The sequence below is a fragment of the Hevea brasiliensis genome, chromosome 5, assembly GCF_030052815.1.
Source record: "Hevea brasiliensis isolate MT/VB/25A 57/8 chromosome 5, ASM3005281v1, whole genome shotgun sequence".
Classification (NCBI taxonomy): Eukaryota; Viridiplantae; Streptophyta; class Magnoliopsida; order Malpighiales; family Euphorbiaceae; genus Hevea; species Hevea brasiliensis.
The window spans coordinates 18,301,108-18,322,195 of record NC_079497.1 but is presented as its reverse complement, the minus strand read 5'-3'; the positions used below and the strand labels follow the sequence as shown (position 1 = coordinate 18,322,195).

Genomic DNA, 21,088 nt, shown 5'->3' with positions numbered 1-21,088 from the left:
GCCTGTTGGGGGCACTTGGCTATAACTTTGATTTTTCTGATTGGTGGAAAATTCGAATAGAAACTTTCCTCACTCCTCGATCAAGTATGGCTCAAAACTTTCTATTTCTGGCTTATTTTCTATTATTGTGTGATAACCATCTCCTTGTAGTTCATGCCTCAAACTCTTTACCTTTGAAGAAAGAAAAATTGACTATCACTCCATCTGGGGTTAAGATCCACATGCCATAAAGTTTTGCCAAAGCTATCAGACCTCTTCTCTCCTTATTACAAGACGTCCACCTTTAGGAATATGTAGCCTATTAGAGACTATCGATATCACTAGTTGTGACAGCCTAAAACAGACTCCTCAGGCTCCATTAGATATCTCAGTTGTGAAGTCGCCAGTTGCACCTACTTCTTTTGACTTTTGACCTCTCACTAGCTAGGATGATAGCCTAATGAAGTTTGTGGGGGAAATCCATGCTATGTTTTAAGCTGAAGGATTGGTATCTAGTTTCATATCCATTGAAGAGGATCTTATAGATCTAACTTATGAGTCCAATAAAAGTTCTAGAAAGGAACCTTCTAGCTCTACAGCTGTTGGCCCCCATGCATCCCCTTCACTTTACTGGTTAGTCACAAAACAATTAGCTTGCTAACTTTTCTTTTATTTATTACAGGTCTCGATGATGCCTTTCTTTCCATAGTCTACTTTCAGGTTGCCAGAGTTGTGCAAGTTTGAGAGTCCACTGGCTAGGCTAGATCTCTCATTCCTGTCCACCTCGATAGTTATTTTACCATCTTCAGATCCTGAGCCCAATCCGACTGAGGTTTAAGAAACTCAACAGAAACTCCATCATTTTTTAGCTTAGACCTTGGATCAATTATCTACTAATGATCTTAGTTCATGTTGATAGCTTAATTGCACTTCTATTTTGAACTCCTTTATTTGATAGTGATTAAGCCCATTTGTGCACCCTCCATACAGATCTGACACATCTCTTTAAGAGTTATCAAGGGGTCTCTTTTGAGGATAGCTTTTTAAAACAACAGTTGAAAGAGTTCTAAGATTGCAAGGCAAAGGCTAAACTGGCAGAAGCTGCCATTCTTGCTTACAGTGATGCAACTGCTTAATTCAGAACTGAATTCCAAGTTAAAAAATAGAAAATAGCCAAGCTTATTGCATAACTGTCTAAGGAATATAATAAAGCTTGCGATTTTATGGCCAATTTGATCCACATCTCTAGGCTCTAATCAGAAGAAGAAACTCATCTCCAGGACTTAGTAACATCTCTGAGTTTTAGCTGCCAATAAGCCAAGGACTGGCTCTCATGGAGGCAATATCTAGTTAAGTAGAAAAGAGAGCACACTGATGCTGGGATCGCTTCCAGTCTTCTTTGAATGTTAGCTTCCTATAATTATTTTGAGGTCTACCTTTTTTCCATGTTTTTTCTATTTCTCCATTTTTTTTTGTAAACTTATACAGTTATGTGATCGGCTATTGGATTTTGGCTTGATTTTGTTGATGGATAGTTTGAGCCCTAATTATTTTCTACTGTGAACTATTGAGTAGGGCTGAGACCTTTGCTTGTGATTATTGATTGTTGACTAGGGCTAAGCCCTTTGATGTGCCACTTTGACCCACTTCATTGTATATGAACTATTTTCTAGCAGGTACTCAATAGGCTACAAAGCCCTTCTACATGCTTTGTTTGATTTGTCTACTTTGTCTGATTTGTCTATGCATGATAGAAATAGTAGAATTGCTTCCTAAAAACTCCTCCTACTGTACTATTGTCTTGATTTTGATAATTCCATAGACCAATGACCTTAAGGCTAGGCCCATCTTAGCCAACTTAATCTCCTTATACCATTTCTTCTTGAGCTTTAGATTATGTTATCTCTGGGATACTAGGGTAGTACCTTTTGAGATAGCGTTCATTAATGCACTTTTTGTGGGGAATTCCGTCTAGGCTAGCTAGCCAATATGCGTCATGTTTTAGAACTGTGTAGACTTTGAATGGTTACTCCCAGTTGGGTGACCATTTGCCCCATTCTCTGTCTTTTGTACCTAGAGGCAAGATGACTTTCCACACCAACTCGCCTTCCACAAAGCTTTTTTTCTCTTTACCCTTTCATTGTAAGCACGAGCCATTTTCTTCTTCAAGGCCACCATTCTATTAAAAGCATCCGTCTTGGCCTCATCCAGATCCTCCAGCTCCATAGCCATAGCCTCATTATACTTCTCTGGAGTCAAACCACGCTGCAGTGCTACCCTCAAAGACGGCATTACCACCTCTATAGGTAAGATAGCATCATGACCATAAACCAAAGAAAATGGACTCACTCTAGTGCTTGACCTCTTAAATGCCTTGTAAGCCCATAAAGTTTCTGAAAGAATGCAGTGCCAATCCTTAAGATTACTTTCCAACATTTGCTCTAAAATCCAAATAATAATCTTATTGGATGACTCGGCCTGCCTATTAGCTTGGACGTAGTATGGTGAAGATTGTAATATCTTGATCCCATAATCTTCTATAATATCCCTGACCATGCTTTCAGTAAACATAATTTCGTGATCTATAGTGATTATCTCAGGAATTTTGCAGTGATGGATCAAGTATTCTTTGATGAACTTGATAACGTCTGTCTGATTTGCCTTGTCCAAAGGAACTGCTTTTACCCATTTTGAAAGTTTTCCATAGCCACTAGAATCCAGCTATGTCCCTTTGATGAAGTTGGATGAATCTTGCCAATGAGATCAATGGCCTATCCTTTAAATAGCCATGGCTTCACAATAGGATAAAAGTCTAATGCTAGGAGTCTCTAAATAGCTCTATATTTTTGACAAGCTTGGTATCCTCTAGCATAGCTAATATAGTCTCTTAAGATAGATGGACAAAGTAACCATACTTTCTGATTAGCCACCTCATCTTAATCCCGACCTAATGGGCTCCATAAATACCTTCGTGAACTTGGGGAAATGCTCTGATAGACTCTCCAATTGCCAAGCTCCTTAATAGTAATCCATTAAAGCCTTTTCTTAAGAACTCACCCTCCAAGAGCAGATAATGCAAAGTCTATACCTTCAGTTGTGGGGAGTCTTGAAGTTAGGCTTACTAAGGTATTTCATGAAGGGTACCCTTCAATCATCCAGCTTTTCATTTATAAGTACTTTTGCTAATATTCCTCTTTCATGAATAGATGGATGTCGCCTTTTTTGAATCACCAGCACCTTGTAGGCTACATCTTTTAATATTTTTAGATCAGAGGCAGCTTAAGCTAGCTCATTTGCCTCCCAATTGCTTTCCTAAAGTAGGTGTTCAAACTTCATCTACTCGAAACTTTTCAATAGCTGAATAGCCATTTGCAAAATAAGGTGCTAAGGATACTTTTGCATTTATATACCCTTGACAATTGTCTGAGCACCAACTGAGAATTTCCCATAACTCTGACTTTCTTTACTCTCAACTCTAGCAAGATTTTGAGGCCATTTAGCAAAGCCTCATACTCTGCTGATTATTTATGCATTCAAAGTCCAAATTGAAAGATAAGGCTATATTAGTTCTTGTTGGAGACACAATAAGAATTCCAACTCTGGTTGATGTTTTTATGCTTGAACCATCAAACTTTAGAATCCATGGCTTGATCTCAATCTCATTCACCTCCAAACCACCTTTAATCTCTGTTATATCCAAACATGGTCTGCTAGGAAATCTACTAATGCTTGACCTTTGACTGGTTTCTAAGGATGGTAAGCCAGAGAGAATTCCGTAAGTGCTAAGGCCCATTTTCCAACTCTTCCAGTGATGAGTGGCCTTGATAATATATACTTGATTAGATTTGTCTAGGACATCACGAACACTCTGTGTTTGATCAAGTAATGCCTTAGCTCGGTACAAACAAAGTAGAGAGCTAGACATATTTTCTCAATTACCAAATATCTTGTCTCAGTTGTCAGATGTTTAGGTAATAAATTGCTCATTCAAAGCCTTGACTATTGTCTTGGGCTAGGAAAACAACCGATTGACTCTTTTGCGATTAAAATGTAGAGTTTGAATGGTATGCCTTCAATTAGAGGCATAAGCACATGAGGTTTGGTAAAATACTACTGAATTCTCTTAAAGGTAGATTGATGTTTATCAAGCCAAACAAACTCATCCTCTTTCTTCAATTTTATTAGGTCTCTGAACTCCTTCACCTTGCTTGCCAGGTTTGAGATGAACCTTCTAAGATAGTTCACTTGTCCAAGGGACTATTGTAGCTCTTTCTTGTTTGTTTATGGCTTGGCTTTAATGATAGCTCTAGCTTTATTATGATCCATCTCCATGCCTCTTCGGTGCACTAGAAATCTAAGAAAATTCATTGCTTTTAGCCCAAAAGCATATTTAAATGGATTCATTTTCAGCTCAAACAGTCCCAGTCTTTCCAAGACCTTACTCAAGTAGCCCAGATGATCTGCCACCTTCTTTGATTTGACCACCACATCATTAATATACACTTCCATCTAGCTACCAATCATATCATAGAAGATGGTATTCATTGCCCGTTGGTAAGTAACTCTTGCATTCTTTAGTCCAAAGGGCATCAATAGCCATTCAAAAGTACCAATCACCCCTAGGCATTTAAATACTATTTTTGAAACATTGTCTTTTACAATCAGAATTTGGTTGCGGCTGGAGAACATGTCTATGAATGACAGTAACTCATGTCCAACTATTCCATTAATTAGCATTTTGACCATCAGTATCACATACACATCATTTGGTGTGGCAGCATTAATGTCTCTGTTATTCACATAGACACATAGCTTCCTATTCTTCTTCATCATAGGGACAATGTTGGAAAGCCATTCTGCATATCTAGTAGGCTTGATAAAGCCTACTTTGAGCAACTTCTCCATCTCTTTTTTAACTTTAAGCTGAATCTCTGTAGATATTTCCCTTAGAGGCTGCTTGAATGGATTATACCCCTCTTTGATAGGCAACCTGTGCTTAATGACCTCCCTTTTCAATCCAGGTATGTTATCATAGCTTCAACAAAAATAATCCCTAAATTCCTTTAGAAGCTTAATTAATTGCTTCTTTAGGACTTCATCCAAAGAGGCACTGATATATGTAGGCCTCGAGTCTTCTGTAGTACTCAGATTCACTTCTTCCAAAGGAGCTGAACCTCAGCCCTTCCATCGTCCAACTTGTGGGGCTTCCTGAAGATCTTCTACTTGTAGATCCTGTTCTGATTTTGACTCCTCCTCAGAATGTTCATCATCATAAATCATTTTTGAACTAAGCACATCTATCTCTTCTGTTATCAGCTTGTCAAACACGCTTCTAACTAGAACTTGGCAATGGCAGCAACCACCACTACCTCCTCTTCCTTAGAAAGATTAGTCATGGATCGTTTCAATGATCGGAATGTTCTTAGCTTATGCGGCATGATAACATTGGCTTTTAAGAGTTATGAAGCCTTCCTTTTGTGGCACTCCTATTGGTTCTTGATAATGTCTTTGTTGGAACATTTTTTGCCCTTAGCCTGCTTTAAAATCTGAATTGGGTTGAAATCTATATCATGCTATCTGGCTTTCATGTTACTATTGGAGATGGCAAATGATCTGTGGTTTGCCTAGATTATCTCTACATCATCTCTATTCTAGAATAATATCATTTTATGTAAGGAAGAGGGGAGATAAAGATTAGAATGGATTCAGTTTCTTCCTAGTAACAAATGATATTTTTCTTAGAATTCACCATGAAGAAAGCGGCAAGGCTGGTCTTGCTGCCAACCGTGACCTTCATTGGGATAACTCCAATTGCTTTAATTGTCTCTCCTGTGAAACCAGACATGGTAACTTTTGTGTGCACCAGGTCTTATTTTGACTTACCTAGTGTCCGCAGTATTGTTAATAGCATCACATTAACTGCAAAACCACTAGAATCCTTGAACTGGTTTGCCATTAACATGAGCCTTGATGTACAATGGCCTAAGATGTTTGGCCAACTGTGCATTTGGGTTCTCTAGAATGACTCTATTTAGATTGCCTCCTCTCATGTTCTAAACTGTAATCGAACTCATGCATCCATCTGGCTTGTTTTTAACTGTTTCTCCAACTGACTTTGTTTATTTATTTTTTACCTCTCGAGTCTCTGAATTGTTCCTCTTAGGTATTTAAAATGATGTAGGTAGCATAATTGAAGTGGCTACATAGCCAAATGGTACTAGGATCTCACCAACCATGAAACAATCTTATGCTTGCATTTCCTGATCTGGCTGAGCATTAAATGTATATCATCATCACCCTATCCTGTATGTTGGATTAATTCAAGTGGTATGTCAACTGAGGGTGGTTTGGAGTATTTAACATATAAGTCAAACTTGCTCGATGGTGGACCGAGCAAATCCCACTCTTAAGCTAATGTTAACCAAGGCTCTTTTTTTCTCTTAATATTGATTTTTGGTGCTTGTGGTACCAAAGTCCTTTTTATGGCATTGTTTGGCTTTCAGCCATTGTAACCTTCTTTTCTGTGTCCTGGCTAGTAGCTCAAGAAACTTCTCGTGTGGAACCAAATTCCATTCGACAACAAATCTGTCTTTAGATGGTACTATGAACTAAACCTTTCTTTCTAGTGCATTTGGCTTCTAATGCTCAGGTCCTGTGGTCTGTCCCACAGGTGCAACCTTCCTTGTTGGTCTCATCCATTATCTATGAAGAACCTTGTAGATTTGCTATTTAAGAACCTAGGCCAGCTTTAGCTTTAGTCCATCATTCTTCTGTGTCTGATTTTTAACTTTCCCAATCCCCAAAAATGCCTCTAGATCAATATTATTGATATTGACCATTACCACAAGTGGAAACGAGTCTTCATCTATTAGCATTGAGTTTTCACTCTTATCTGGGAATTTGAGAACACCCTTGTTAATCTTGTCCTGGACCAAATTTTTGAATGCCTAATAATAGTTGGTATGATGAGTTCAAACATCATGGTATTTGCAGCAGTCTTTACCCTTCAGCTCTTTTTTGGATGGTATCTTGTGTCCCTGTGGAAGAGTAAAAAAACTTTTCTAGCAAAAGAAAATAAAAAATCTCTTCTGCTCTTGTTATGTCAAAAGAATATTGTTGCTGGGGCTGCAGAGGGTTAGAAGAGGCTTTTCTCCATGGTTTTAGAGGTTTTGCTGGTTTAGATAAAATAGGACAGACACAACTTCTCATATAAACAAAATTAGTAATACTCAAATCATGAAAGGTTTCCTAAAAATATATGCCCTTGGAGGTTTTCCTTTTTTGGTTTTCTTCCTTAAGCAGTTCCTTATTACCTACTACTTTCGCAACAAGCTCAAAGAAGTCCCTAAATTCCATGCCTTGAAACTTCTTCCTAAGCTCAATATCTAAGCCACCTTTGGCCAACTTGATAAACTTACATTCAGGTAAAAATATTTTGCATCTATTGCGCATATTCTTGAACCTAACAATGTATGAGTCTATAATTCTCCTAGCCTTTGGTAAATCTTAGACAACTCAGTAATAGACCCTTCATATTTAGTTTTGTAAAACTGTGTGTGAAATAAGTGTTCCATGTCTTGCTAAGTGTGCACAGATTCTCTATGTAATGAAGATTACTGAAAAAAAAAAAAAAACAACGGTGGTTAGGGAATTGGGGAATAATCTTAACTTAAACATGTCAAAATTATCATAATGGCAAGATTACCACATTGAACAGTAAACCTACCAATATGTTCTAAAGTAGATTGTATCCCGTCTCTTGAGAATAAAGTGAACTCAGGTATCTTGTAACCCCTAGGGTAGGGATTATTCCTATCCACCCAGGTAGGATATTATGAAACTCAGGAGGGCCTACTTATCAAAGGCCAAGTCCATACAATTCCTAGACTATAGTCCTAAGGGTTCACGATTAACATGAGGTTCTGGGTGATGAACTATGGGTGCATGCATAGGTGGTGGTGATGCTACATGATTAATCCTAGCATTCTCTGCATTATTGGCTACATTATTCTTGATAGTATTTACATGTCAGCATTATATACATATGGGTGAGTTTTAGGATTAATATTAGTGGACAAATTACCTCCTTAATGACAAATGAATTATTTGGAGTTGTTTGGAGGACCTCATTGGACTCAGATCGGTTAGCCAATGGTTGGCTAGCCGCATTTGATGTCTACCCCCTAAGTGGTCTAGCTTCAAGTGAATTTCTTCTGGGCCCTTTGCTAATCTGTTCTAGTTGAATAGAAAGGGATTTGAAACCAGCTTCAAAAGTAGCCTTAATACTAGCTCCAATTTGATCAATGACTTATTAAGCAATTTGAGCATCAATACTAGCTATGTCCAATGCGATTATAGCCACCTCTTATGCTGAGGGTGACTCGTTATCAAGATCTTGTGATTCGTTGTCATTGAGATTGAGATCAGCTTCATTACCTACTCTTTCAAGGTCAGACCTTGTGGCTTCTTTTTCATAAAAACTTCTTGTTTTAGGCATGAAGAACAAAACTCTTTGTGTTCAAGTGTGATCTTTAAATGAAAATGAGAAGAAAGAAGAAATGAGGTCCCATTAGGTGTGCTAAAAATATTGTTTTCCTGTGAAATTGATTTTACTCAATTTACACATGTTAAAAATACATATGGCCTTTCCTTATGTATGAACTGGATTGCTGCATGCCAGGGACACGTGTGATCCCTATATGAAATAAATGTACGCCAGTCTGCTTTTAAACAGGACAATTGAGGGGAAAGAAAAAACCTAATCTTCCCTTGGGTTCCCTAACTCCCCTAGAATGCGTTTTGTTAGGATCTCTACTCATTTAGCTTTTATGAATTTGGAAAAAGATTTGATCGCTTGAGAAAACTTGAATGAGAGCTTGTGCATTGAAAAGTAAAATTGTGCTTGAAAAGTAAAATTGTGCTTGAAAAGTAAATTGGTCCTTGCAAAAAATGTAAAGATTGCATTGGAAAAGTAAATTGAGTGCTTGAATGAAAATTAAATCTGATAATTTAAAAAGTAAATTGATCGCTTTGCAAGAAAACTAATTATGTGCATTAAAAACGTAAATTGATTGCTTTGCATAAAGGTAAATTGAATCAATATTAGGGAAGTAAATTGAACATTGAAAATTAAATAGGCTGATTGCTTGAAAGAAAATATGGACAAGAAAGCAATAATTTGCATTGAGAAGTAAAAAGATCACTTTCAGAAATTAAAATAGGTGCAGGAAAAATGTAAATTGATCGCTTAAATTGAAAATAAAAGACTGATTTCTTTGCTGAAAAATAAAATGCTGCTAGAAAATGTAAAGATTGCTAAACTAGAGAAAATTTGGGCTAAGTCATTATATCTGTCAGATGTTGATTGATTAGCTGTATGTTGATTCATTAGCTGTGTGTTGTTTTGCTCTGCCCAGCACGCCAATTGATAAAGAGGCTTTGCTTGGTGGCCAAGCCAAGCAGTTACCACTTCTCCACCACTAGCCATCTTTTTCTCCCATTAGCCCACTACTTGCATAACTTCCATAATCACCCACTTTCTCTTATAACAACCCACTACACCACTTATGCACTTGGCCATTTGCCTACTACTCCACTTCGATGCTTATCTTCAGTAGATATTTTTAGACACTGAATAAATAGCACCCACTTGTATGGATAATTATTTAATTAGTCTAACTCTACATAATTAACACTCACTCACTATTGGTCTTCTGCCAGCATGAGTTATAGGCTTGATCTCATTAAATTGACAATTTAATTTAATGTTTCAGACCTATTAATTCACTGAGACAAAATATTGACATTAAATTATGTTATAAACACTTTTATACATATATATATATATATATATATATATATATATATATATATATATATATATTTATATTTATTTATATTTATAATATATAGATGTAAGAAAGAGAATGAGAGCATACTAATTATTTTTCCTTCATATTTTAAGGAAGAAATTATATTTATCTTATAGTCTAATAATGTACCCTAATAATATAGTCTTTTCTTTTCCTTTACCCCGCCATGTTAAGATCCAAAGAAAGGATTAGGATTTGTCTTCTGATCTGGGGATTTATGTTCTAGTTAAGGGGGCTCACGCAACGGAATCATCTGTTAAGTTTGGGCATTTGGGATCATTTAAAACTTCAAGGGCTTGATGGACTATGAGTTTTGTTTATGAGGTCAATTCACCATTTGAAAAAACTTTAAGGCCTTATAGAAAAAAAAAAAAAAATGCTGTTGGATGGTGTTGGAAACTGTGATATGGTTTTGGCAAACTGGACCACTGATCAACGGTTACAAAAGCATTTCAACAGATAATTGAAACAGGCACACGTTGCGCTGCGTAGCACTGCAACATATCCAAAAAAATTCAAATTAAAATTGTAACTGACATTGGAATTTCCCTCTTAAGCCTCACCCACCTGAACCCCCAACTTCAACCCACCACCCTAGCCGACACGGATTCGCCAACCTGAAACCCACCACCACCACCACCACCACAACAAATCGCTGCACAAGCCACCGATTTATGCTTATTTTCATTTTCAAATGAAAAGAAATCACAATTCTTACTCTCTGGATCGAAGAAGATGGCTAATGCCATTAATTATACTCGCTATACTTTCTCTCTTAATTATTCTTACGCTTGGCTACTCCAAATCACCTACGCCAACTGGTGTTTCTTCAAATCAATCGAAATATAGCGTTCCTGACTGGAATTTCGGTGACCGATTAGTGCTTCCGAAATTCCCGAGATTTGCGTACTTGATTTCCGGCACCAATGGCGAGGGTGCTCTAGTGAAGCGACTTCTTCAGGCGGTGTATCATCCGAGAAATTACTATCTTCTGCATCTCGATCTAGAAGCATCGGATGCTGAGAGGCTTGAGCTTGCGAAGTATGTGAAATCGGACGGTGTGATTCGTGTGTTTAGGAATGTGATGGTGATTGGTAAGGCAGATTTGATCACTTATAAAGGACCAACTGCGATTGCTAGTACGCTTCATGCTATTGCGATTTTGTTGAAGCAGGCCGGCGACTGGGATTGGTTTGTTAATTTAAGCGCATCGGACTATCCTCTAATGCCTCAAGATGGTAACGAACTAGTTCACATTTTTCTGGTTTCTTTGCTCCTAGGTCTTAACGGCTTTTGATTATATGCTTATATTGAAAGCTATAAGATATGTTTTTTTTTTTTTTTTTTTTTTTTTTTTTTTTTCTGTATTCTTTACTATTTTTAGAGTGTCCTGGCTCCTGTTCGCATTTTGACCAGGCAGATGCATGCATGGGAAATGGGATTTATATATATCTCTTATTCTACAAACTATAGGTGATATTGTGGCTCTAAGTACAAAATAGGTTAACGTGGGATTCCAATTTCTAGTAATGGGTTAAGACTGTTGTCTGGGAGTTGGGTACAAGAACCTGAAGGTTTTTTTTTTTTATCCAATGCTGGTGATTGGGCAGCTTAATTTTATGTTTCTGAAGTAGGGGAAACTAATGGGAAAAATGGGTGTATAATAAATGGTAATTTGCATTTCATAACACTTAGATTTTGAATGTTTGAAATGTTAGGTTGGCCTGATTGCTGTGAACTATCTTATGAATAATATACATTTGAAAGGAATTTCTATAACACAAATAGTGTAATCCTGGAAAAATATAAAAGTGATGTAGTCAAGGAAGTTAATGATAATTCAATTTAGAAATTATGTTGATTTAATTTTAATTGTAAAATTAGGAAGATTATATTTCTATTATTTAGGAAATATCAGGAGTGTTTCTATTATTTAGAAATTCTATCACTATTTTTGTTATTTAGGAAGTTTGTTTTGATTTAGTATTCTTGATTAGTTTCAATTATGGACAGTGATATACACTAAATGCCTATGTCTAGTATTTTATTATTAGAGATTTGATTATTATGATTATAATTGAGAATTAAATAATGTTTTGAGAATTGGTTTCTCTAGAGAATTTGTTGTTCTTTCAGGGCTGTATAGGAAATGAGTTGCTCCCGAGCTATTCGAGGCTTGGCTCGGTTTGATTTATTTTTCAAATAAGTTGAACTTGAGCTTAATTTTTAAGCTCGTTTAATAAATGATTCAAGTTTGAACTTATTGATAGTTGGCTTATTAAGACTAGAGAGCTAGCTTGTTTAATAGGTTTGTGTTCGTGAGCGAACTTGTGAACGGGCTTACGAGTTGGCTCATTTAACTAAAATTATTTAATTTTACTCTTAGTATCTGAAACATAATTAAAACTATGTAGTTTTTACCTTCATAAGCTGAAACCTAAAATTTACTAGGGCTGTAAATGAGTCAAGTTTTTTGAGACTCGGCTCAATAGAAGTTTTGCTTGGTTTGGTTTGTTTTTCAAACCGTGCTTAAACTTGTTGATATTTGGCTTGTTTTCTAAATGAGCTGGTTCAAGCTTGAAAAAAATTTTACGAGCCGAGTTTGAGCTCTTCGAACCTTGACTCAGCTTGGTTTGTTTATTCTCTTACTTTCTTTGAATCTTGACAATTTGCTTTTCTTGATTTTTGGTTTCTTTTTGTTCTGTGGCAATTTGGTATCAAAGCCTCTTTGATCTGCCTATGACTCCCTCTCCTTCCTATGAAAATCTGCTTCGAAATTTGCTGAGTTTACTGTTTGAAAAAAACTCTAGCTATTGCAAAAAGCAGCATAGCAATATAGAGCCAACCACTGTTTCTCTGCAACCACCACTGGAAATCGAAATGACACAACACCACATGTCGACAGCCCAAAATCGGGCGTTCCAATAGTACCTGCCTGGTTGCTAGTAGCTTCCAGATGATGAAGATCCATTAGGGCCAAGTGTTGACCCAAACTGGGACCTGCTTGAATTCCAACATAATTTTACTTTTGGAACTTCCTAGAACATTACTGGCTTTAGCAAATCTCATCCCCACAATTAGAAGTGAGAACAGCTAAAAGCAGCACTGAACGCAAAAAATCGATGGGTCTGATTTAACCTGAGTCCAAATTCAACCTTTTACCAGGCGTTGCCATACTTCCGGCAGCTTTGTTGCATGCCTGTGCGCCTGCGCTCCCCCTAATCGTCAGAACTCTAGTTTGGTGCCTTTGTGGTGAGACCCAACCAGTTCGAGTCAGATACACCTAAAACCTAGCTGAGCTTACTGGTTTTTCTTGCGCTTGCTTGCACCAGATCCTGCCTCGCCTTGTCAGCTGCCATGTCATTGTTGATGTAGCAATAGCTTTTGCCACCTCGGTGACAGCTTGGTGTCATTTTAGCAAAAAATTGACATGACTCTTCTTTGCTAATTTTGATGTGCTGATTTCGATTTTAAGTCCTTTTTGAGTAAAACCCATTATTTAAGATTGGTAAGGACTTTTGACTTGTTTTTAGTGAGACTTCATGTTGTGGAATGATATTGAAAGAGTACAAGATGATATCAGTTATTTCCAAGCTGATATTGAAAGACTGCATTATGAAATCAGTTATCATAAGAATCAATTAGTTTATATATGTGATTGTATAGATAAAAGTGGTCATGATCATAAGTTATGTTATTACTTGCGTGATGAATATCAAGAAATTAAACAAATTTTATTAGACAAGGAACGAGAATATCAAGATATTCATTATATTTTATGAGTTATGGAAAGATAGCTAGAAGAATGCTAGGAAGAATGTCTATTTCAACTAAAATCGCAGTTTGATGCGATAACAAGAACTTTTGTCTATTTCAACTAAAATCGCAGTTTGATGCGATAACAAGAACTTTTTGAAAATATAAAAGCAAGGCAACACCTTGAAGATGAAGTTGAAGAGAAAGATGACAAACAAGAAGAAGAATTTGAAGATCAACTTAAATTTGAAATTGAAGAACTTGAGCCTGAATCATTTGAAGCTTTTTATTGTTGAGCCTTTACATGTGGAAGAACATGTTCAAGAAATACATGTTGAAGAATCTCGTCTAGAGAAAGAAGCTGAAGTAGATGATAATGAGAATAGCAATCTTGAAATATCTATCCTAGTAAACAAAGAAAATTAAGCCATAAAAACTTCAGTGGAGACTGAAGAAAATCGAATCATGGAGATGACAACGGAAATTGAAAAATTTTCAAATTTCCTTATTCCTAGTGATTTGAAGAGCCTTTCACCTTTAATTGCGATTAATTTTCTGCGTTCAAATGTTTTCTGGGATGCAAAGGAAAATGTGAAATTATTCATTTTGATCTTGTTGCTACCATTCAAGAAGTTAAAAAATCTTGTTCTCCGAAGCCAATTCTTCATTCCTTTGCACTTCAAAACCTGAGGTCAAGTCTTCTCTAACTAGGGAAGAATGATGTATCATAGGAAGATTCAAATTCTATATAAGAATATAATTAATTTTCATTGTAAATTTAGGAAGATTAGATTTATATTATTTAGGCATATTAGGTTTAGTATTTTCCTAGTTAGGATTTAATCTATATTCCTAGTTTGTATTGATTTAGCATTCCTAATTAGTTTCAATTAGGGCTAGTGGTACACTATAAATACCTGTCTATTTATTTTAGTATAGAGTTTATTATTGTGATTATTATTGAGAATTATATAGAGTTTTGAGAATTGCTTTTGCTAGAGAATTAATTTCTCGTCCTTTGAATATTGAGAATTTGTTTCTCTTGATCTTTGATTTCTTCATATTCTATGTCAGTAAGATTTGAAATACTAAATAGAGAGTATTGAAGAAGGGAATAATATAGCAGCTACTTGAGATTAAAACTTGCATAGGAACTTTTGGAAATCCCACCACCATTGAACTAAAAGATAAGAAAGAAAACTTAAAAAAGATGTTGGCTTTTGCCATGGATTGCAACTTGAGACTGTGAGAGTATTGATGAATGCATAAATAATTAAATATTGAAGTTAGTGAATTGATTTAGCATGTTAAGTGGCCTGCTTATTTTTGTTTAAAGGGGGGAATAAAATATATGAATGTTAAATCTTATATGAATGTTAAATCTGAGTTTGGTAATTATAAAAGGGTGCCTTGCATTTAGGCTTCAAACAGGATGCTTGGACAACTACTTTTGGCATTAAAACCCTTTGAAAAATGAAAATAGGCCTTTAATGTATTGCCTGATATATAGGATTTTGTTACAAGAATTTAGATCTATGGCTATTCTGTCATTTCAGGCTCTTAATAAAAATAATCTGCTCTTTAAGTTAAGAAGATAATCATATTGTTTGCCTGACCATATTTGCTGCTTTTTGTTTCAGATATCTTGCATATTTTCTCATACTTGCCTAGGGATCTGAACTTCCTTGAGCACACAAGTAGTATTGGTTGGAAAGAGTGAGAATATAATAAACTGTTTTTATAGAGTAATACAATCTGGTGACTGTGGCATGTGTGTGACTAACTCTCTGATTACAACCTTGCAGGTATCAAATAGCGAGGCCTATAATTATAGATCCAGGGTTATATCATTCAACGAAATCCGGTGTATTTTGGGCCAAGGAGAAAAGGGCCTTGCCTGCTTCTTTCAAGCTATTTATGGGTACTGCTCTTATATCGCAAAATCACTTATCTACTCTTTTTTTTTATTTTTTTTTCCCATTATGGATTATCTATTAATCTAATCATTTAATTTTCAGACAAGAATCCATTATGGATTATCTATTAAACGAATCATTTTCAGCCCAGTATTAAGAATGTTGTATATTCTCTCATGTCTTTCTATTTTAATTTATGGAATCATCTATCAGACAGTTCATGTCTGGTAGTAGTGAATGTTGAGATGGTAAAACATTTGGGTTAAATACACTGCACTTCTTAAATGGTAAGCTAATGCATGGAGATGGTTAAGGAAGCCGTCATTCCTGTTCTAATATTTTCTTAGATGGGTTAGTAGACCATGGATCCTTGGTCAAAACCAAAAACAAGTTATGTCAAATGAAAAGAACTTCACTTTTGACACTGGCTATGCAACTAAATCTCCCTCTCCGTTCAAGAGATTACATTGCTTCATTTATTATAAGTTAAAAAGCATGAGAGGAGTTTCCTATACTTGTCAAACTCAATTTAGTGTAGGGCATAAACTACCTCAAAAAGAAATATTTCAGTTTTTCCATGTGGCTATTAGAGTTCATGATATCTTAAAAATGACAGATAGGCCTGCATGACTATATGCTAGTTTGATTGTAAGAACTACTTCACAATGATGATCTATTTTTTTCTTACTTGGTGTTGTATTTATTTCTGTTATTAAATTTGAAACAAAATTGCTTAGGTTTCATTTGGTTTGCAAAATCGAATACAGTAGAAGCAGAATAGGTATTCTATTACTATGTAATGGCAATTCTTCACTTATGTGTGAAATTCTTCTTCTATAAATTTGTGGAATATTTACTCTATGTAGTAACTATTCCACATCTGAAAGCCAAGTTGAGATTGTGACTTTATTGATTTCATACTAATAGAAATAAAATAAGCTATTCTATATATTTCTATGTTATTGTGTATACCAACCAAAGCATAGACAATATAAACTGAACAGTTTGTGTTGACTGAAACTGTTTTTGCTTATTTTGTGTATTTTATAAATAGATAGTGCATGCTTCGGTTATGCTTTACCTATAATCTTGGACTACAATATTATCTTCTTTCAGGATCTGAATGGGTGGTGCTGACAAGGTCATTTCTTGAATTCTGTGTTTGGGGATGGGATAATCTTCCCCGCACTCTCCTCATGTACTATGCAAATTTCCTGTCATCACCAGAGGGTTATTTCCATACCCTTGTGTGCAATCACAAGGATTATCAAAACACTACTGTAAATAATGACTTGCATTACATAAAGTGGGATAACCCTCCAAAGCAACGTCCAATATCTCTAGCTTTGGAACATTTTGAAGAAATGGTTGAAAGTGGTGCCCCTTTTGCTCGTGAATTTGCTAAGGATGATCCAGTTCTCAACAAAATTGATGAAAAACTTTTGAGGAGATCGGATGGGCGGTTTACTCCAGGCGGATGGTGTGTGGGCAATACTGTTTTAGGCAAAGATCCTTGTGTTGCATATGGGAGTCCAAATGCTGTTAAACCAACTGTAAGTTCTAAGAGGCTAGAGAAACTAATATTGGCACTTCTTGACTCTGAAAATTTTAGATCTAAACAGTGTAAGTAGTTCTGTAAACGCTTGATTCTTTTTATTTGCATAGATGCTTTGTTAATGAGTTGCATGGTTTCTCCATAGATTAAACGTGACAGAGACCTTGTGATATATAGAGCTGCAAATGGAGAAATTCTTGTGTGAATTTGACCTACAATGCGGGCCAAAGTTGCTTGTGAGATGCTCAAAGTTAAGCACAATAAGAGCTCTCTCGTGCTTATTTGTTCGAGGCTCGCTTAATAAATGAGAACCCCAAAAGAACTAAGTGAGAAAGATGAGTAACCACAAGAAGTTGAAAATAAACTATTGCATAATCAAAGCTTATGTCGAAGTGACCATAATCATCAACAAGAGTGAACCAAACAATGAATTCAGAAATTCTCGTTATGATTACGCCCTTTTTAGCGACATAATCAACAAAGAATTACATTCTCCAAGTACAACATGAACCGAGATAGATTTGGTAACTAATTCGATTTGGATTGAAGCCACTACTTCAAGTTTGGAAGAATTGAATCGAAACCAAATAGGTTCCAATTGATACCAGTTGCACTTGGTCTGATTTTAGGCTCGGTCTGATTTAGGGATGGTTCCGGTCCTAATTGAACATGGTTCAAATTATGGTTTCTGAGATCACGGGTCCTATTCAAGTTGATTTTGAGTCAAACCAGAATTATTCTTTTTCTAAAAAAGATTTTAACATAAAATTTATATTTCTCTCCTAAAACTGAAATTAAAAAAAAAAAAAAAGAAAAATTTTGAAAATTGCAACAATAATATAAGAATAAATTTTATTAAATGATAAAATATTATACATTGTTTAATTACATTAGGTAAATTGAATAGAAAAAATTACATTAATTTTCATATGAAAACAATAAATATGATTTTTTTTAACTTACAAAAAAAAAAAAAACTCCGCCTAAGTAGTTTGCGCTTAGCCGGTCCCAAGCCCGGATAAAGGAGGAGGGTTGCGGTAGGTGACAACCAGCGTAAAAATTTCGTCACACCCTATGATATGGATTCAAATGATATAAACGTTGGGGCGTCTTCTACTAACGACGCTACGCCGGGCCGGGTGTAGTGATAAATATGCAAGGGTGTAGGGCGTTCACCGAAAGCGACGCGCCATGCCGGCGCCCGGGTGTGGTGTTAAGTGAGCAAGGATTCCCACATCATGGACTGGTGTGGGTAAAGAAGTTAGTCCATAGGACAGATAATAGAATAAATAGTGGAACAGAACACAAGATAGACATAGAAAATAATAGAAGATATCATAGAAGGAGACCAATTAGGAAGGAGCAGGATAGGAGGAGGATCAGGGTTGGTACTTGGAATGTTGGATCACTTACAGGAAAATTAATGGAGCTTGTGGATACCTTGGAAAGGAGAAGGGTGAATATTGCTTGCATTCATAAGACTAAATGGGTAGTAGAGAAAAGTAAGGAAGTGGGTAATTCAGGTACAAATTGTGGTTTCTGGAAAGGAGAGAAACAAGAACGGAGTGGGTATAATCATAGACAGGACATTGAAAGACGCAGTAGTAGCTGTGAAAAGAGTAGGAGATAGAATTATACTAGTAAAGCTAGTACTAGACGGAGAAACAATAAATATAGTTAGTGCTTATGCCCCACAAATAGGACTAGACAGTGAGAGTAAACAAAGGTTTTGGGAAGATATGGATGATTTAATGCAAAGCATACCGAATGAAGAAAATGTTTTCATTGGTGGAGATTTGAATGGACATGTAGGAAGTGATAGGCAAGGTTATGAGAATGTTCATGGAGGTTTTGGTTTGGCAGTCGAAATGAGGAGGGAAAAAGCATCCTGGATTTTGCTATGGCATACGACCTAATACTAGCAAATACCTACTTTATAAAAAGAGAGTCACATTTAGTGACTTTCAAAAGTGGGCAACATAGAAGCCAAATCGACTTCCTCTTAACCAGGAAGACAAATAGAGCTCTATGCAAGGATTGCAAGGTCATTCCAGGAGAGGCTTTAACAAGTCAACATAGGTTGGTGGTCTTGGATGTCAAGTTTAGGAACAATTCAAGTAAGGTCAGAAATAGTGTAGCTCGAACAAAGTGGTGGGAGTTCAAAGGAGTAAAGCAAGTGAAGTTCAAAATGAGCTTCTTGAGTCTGAAGTATGGAAGCTAGATATGGAGGCCAATGATATGTGGATACAGATGGCATCAAAGATTAGAGAAGTAGCTAGAAAAGTACTTGGGGAGTCTAAAGGACATGGACCACCCTCAAAAGAGAGATGGTGGTGGAATGAGGAAGTACAAAAGGCATTGAAGAGAAAAAGGGAATGGTATAAGAAATTACCTAAATGTGATAATAATGAGGCATATGAACAGTACAAGATAGCAAAGAAAGAGGCAAAAAAGGCAGTTAGCCAAGCAAGAGCACAGGCCTTTGAAAAGTTATATGAGAAACTTGGAACTAAAGAAGGGGAGAAAGATATTTATAGATTAGCAAGGAGTAGAGAAAGGAAATGTCAAGATCTCAATCAAGTTAGGTGCATTAAGGATAAAGAAGGAAAAGTGTTGGTGAAAGATGAGGACATTAAAGAAAGATGGAGAAATTATTTTAATGATCTCTTTAATAATAGTCAAAATGGAAATAGCGTGAATATAGATTATAGAACAATAGAAAAGAATGTAAATTATACTAGAAGGATTAGATCTTTAGAAGTAAAGGAAGCACTTAAGAGAATGAAAGTAGGTAAAGCCTGTGGACCCGATGAAATACCAATTGAAGTGTGGAAGTATTTGGGAGATATGGGAGTGGCATGGTTAACTAAATTATTTAATAAGATTCTAAACTCAAAGAAAATGCGATGAATGGAGGAAGAGTATTTTAGTACCTATTTTTAAAAATAAGGGAGACATATGGAGTTGCTCAAACTATAGGGAAATTAAACTCATGAGCCATACTATGAAGTTGTGGGAGAGAGTTGTGGAGCATCGACTACGTCATGATACTTCTATCTCTCTCAATCAATTTGGTTTCATGCCCAGTCGTTCAACTATGGAAGTGATCTTTCTCATTAGAAGCTTGATGGAGAAATATAGAGATGGGAAGAAAGATCTACACATGGTTTTTATTGATTTGGAGAAGGCTTATGATAGTGTTCCAAGAGAGGTCTTATGGAATGCGTTAGAACAAAGAGGGTATCTATTAGGTACATACAAGTATTTAAAGATATGTATGAAGGAGCAACTACTATTGTGCACAGTGGGAGGGGACACAAGAGATTTTCCGATTTCAATTGGATTACACCAAGGATCACCATAAGCCCTTACCTTTTTACATTAGTTTTAGATGAACTGAAACATATACAAGAGAGTATTCCTTGGTGCATGATGTTTGCGGATGATATTGTTCAGATAGATGAGACACGAGAAGGAGTCAATAGAAAACTAGAACTTTGGAGAAGTACTCTAGAGTCAAAGGGTTTTAAGGTAAGTAGAATGAAGATAGAATACGTGCATTGCAAGTTCGGTGAAGGCCAAAGCGGTGATAGGGAAGGAGTTAGTTTGAATGGAGTGGCCTTTGTCCCAAAGTAATCACTTTAAATATCTAGGCTCAGTCCTTCAAGTAGATGGGGGATGTGAGGAGGATGTTAGTCATAGGATTAAAGCCAGATGGTTGAAGTGGAGACGTGCCACGGGAGTTCTATGTGATCGTAAGATTCCCAATAAATTAAAAGGAAAATTTTACCGTCTGACCATACGGACGGCTATGCTATATGGTAGTGAGTGTTGGGCACTGAAAGAGTCGTATGCATCTAAGATAAGAGTTGCAGAGATGAGAATGTTAAGGTGGATGAGTGGCCATACTAGACTAGATAAAGTCCGTAATGAAAGTATTAGAGAAAAGGTAGGAGTGGTGCCAATTGAAGATAAGTTGAGAGAAGGGAGATTGAGGTGGTTTGGTCATG

At 36.2% G+C, this 21,088-nt stretch overlaps 1 protein-coding gene across 1 annotated transcript; it reads left to right on the top strand.

Moving 5' to 3' along the window:
- The first annotated feature begins 10,406 nt into the window (after positions 1-10,406).
- On the top strand, positions 10,407-17,200 carry LOC110653352 (beta-glucuronosyltransferase GlcAT14C). Its single transcript, XM_021808944.2, has 4 exons — positions 10,407-11,089; positions 15,248-15,323; positions 15,413-15,528; positions 16,640-17,200. Exons 1-4 carry the CDS (start codon positions 10,546-10,548, stop codon positions 17,152-17,154), a joined length of 1,251 nt encoding a protein of 416 aa, XP_021664636.2. The 5' UTR covers positions 10,407-10,545; the 3' UTR covers positions 17,155-17,200.
- Positions 17,201-21,088: the final 3,888 nt, after the last annotated feature.

What these genes read in the sequence shown, in the direction of transcription:
- LOC110653352 (XM_021808944.2), top strand. Translation starts at nt 10,546, where the DNA reads ATGAAAAGAAATCACAATTCTTACTCTCTGGATCGAAGAAGATGGCTA. An exon ending in TCCTCTAATGCCTCAAGATG is followed by an intron (nt 11,090 to 15,247) that starts GTAACGAACTAG and finishes TTTTTGTTTCAG; the next exon opens with ATATCTTGCATATTTTCTCA. An exon ending in TTCTTTCAAGCTATTTATGG is followed by an intron (nt 15,529 to 16,639) that starts GTACTGCTCTTA and finishes ATCTTCTTTCAG; the next exon opens with GATCTGAATGGGTGGTGCTG.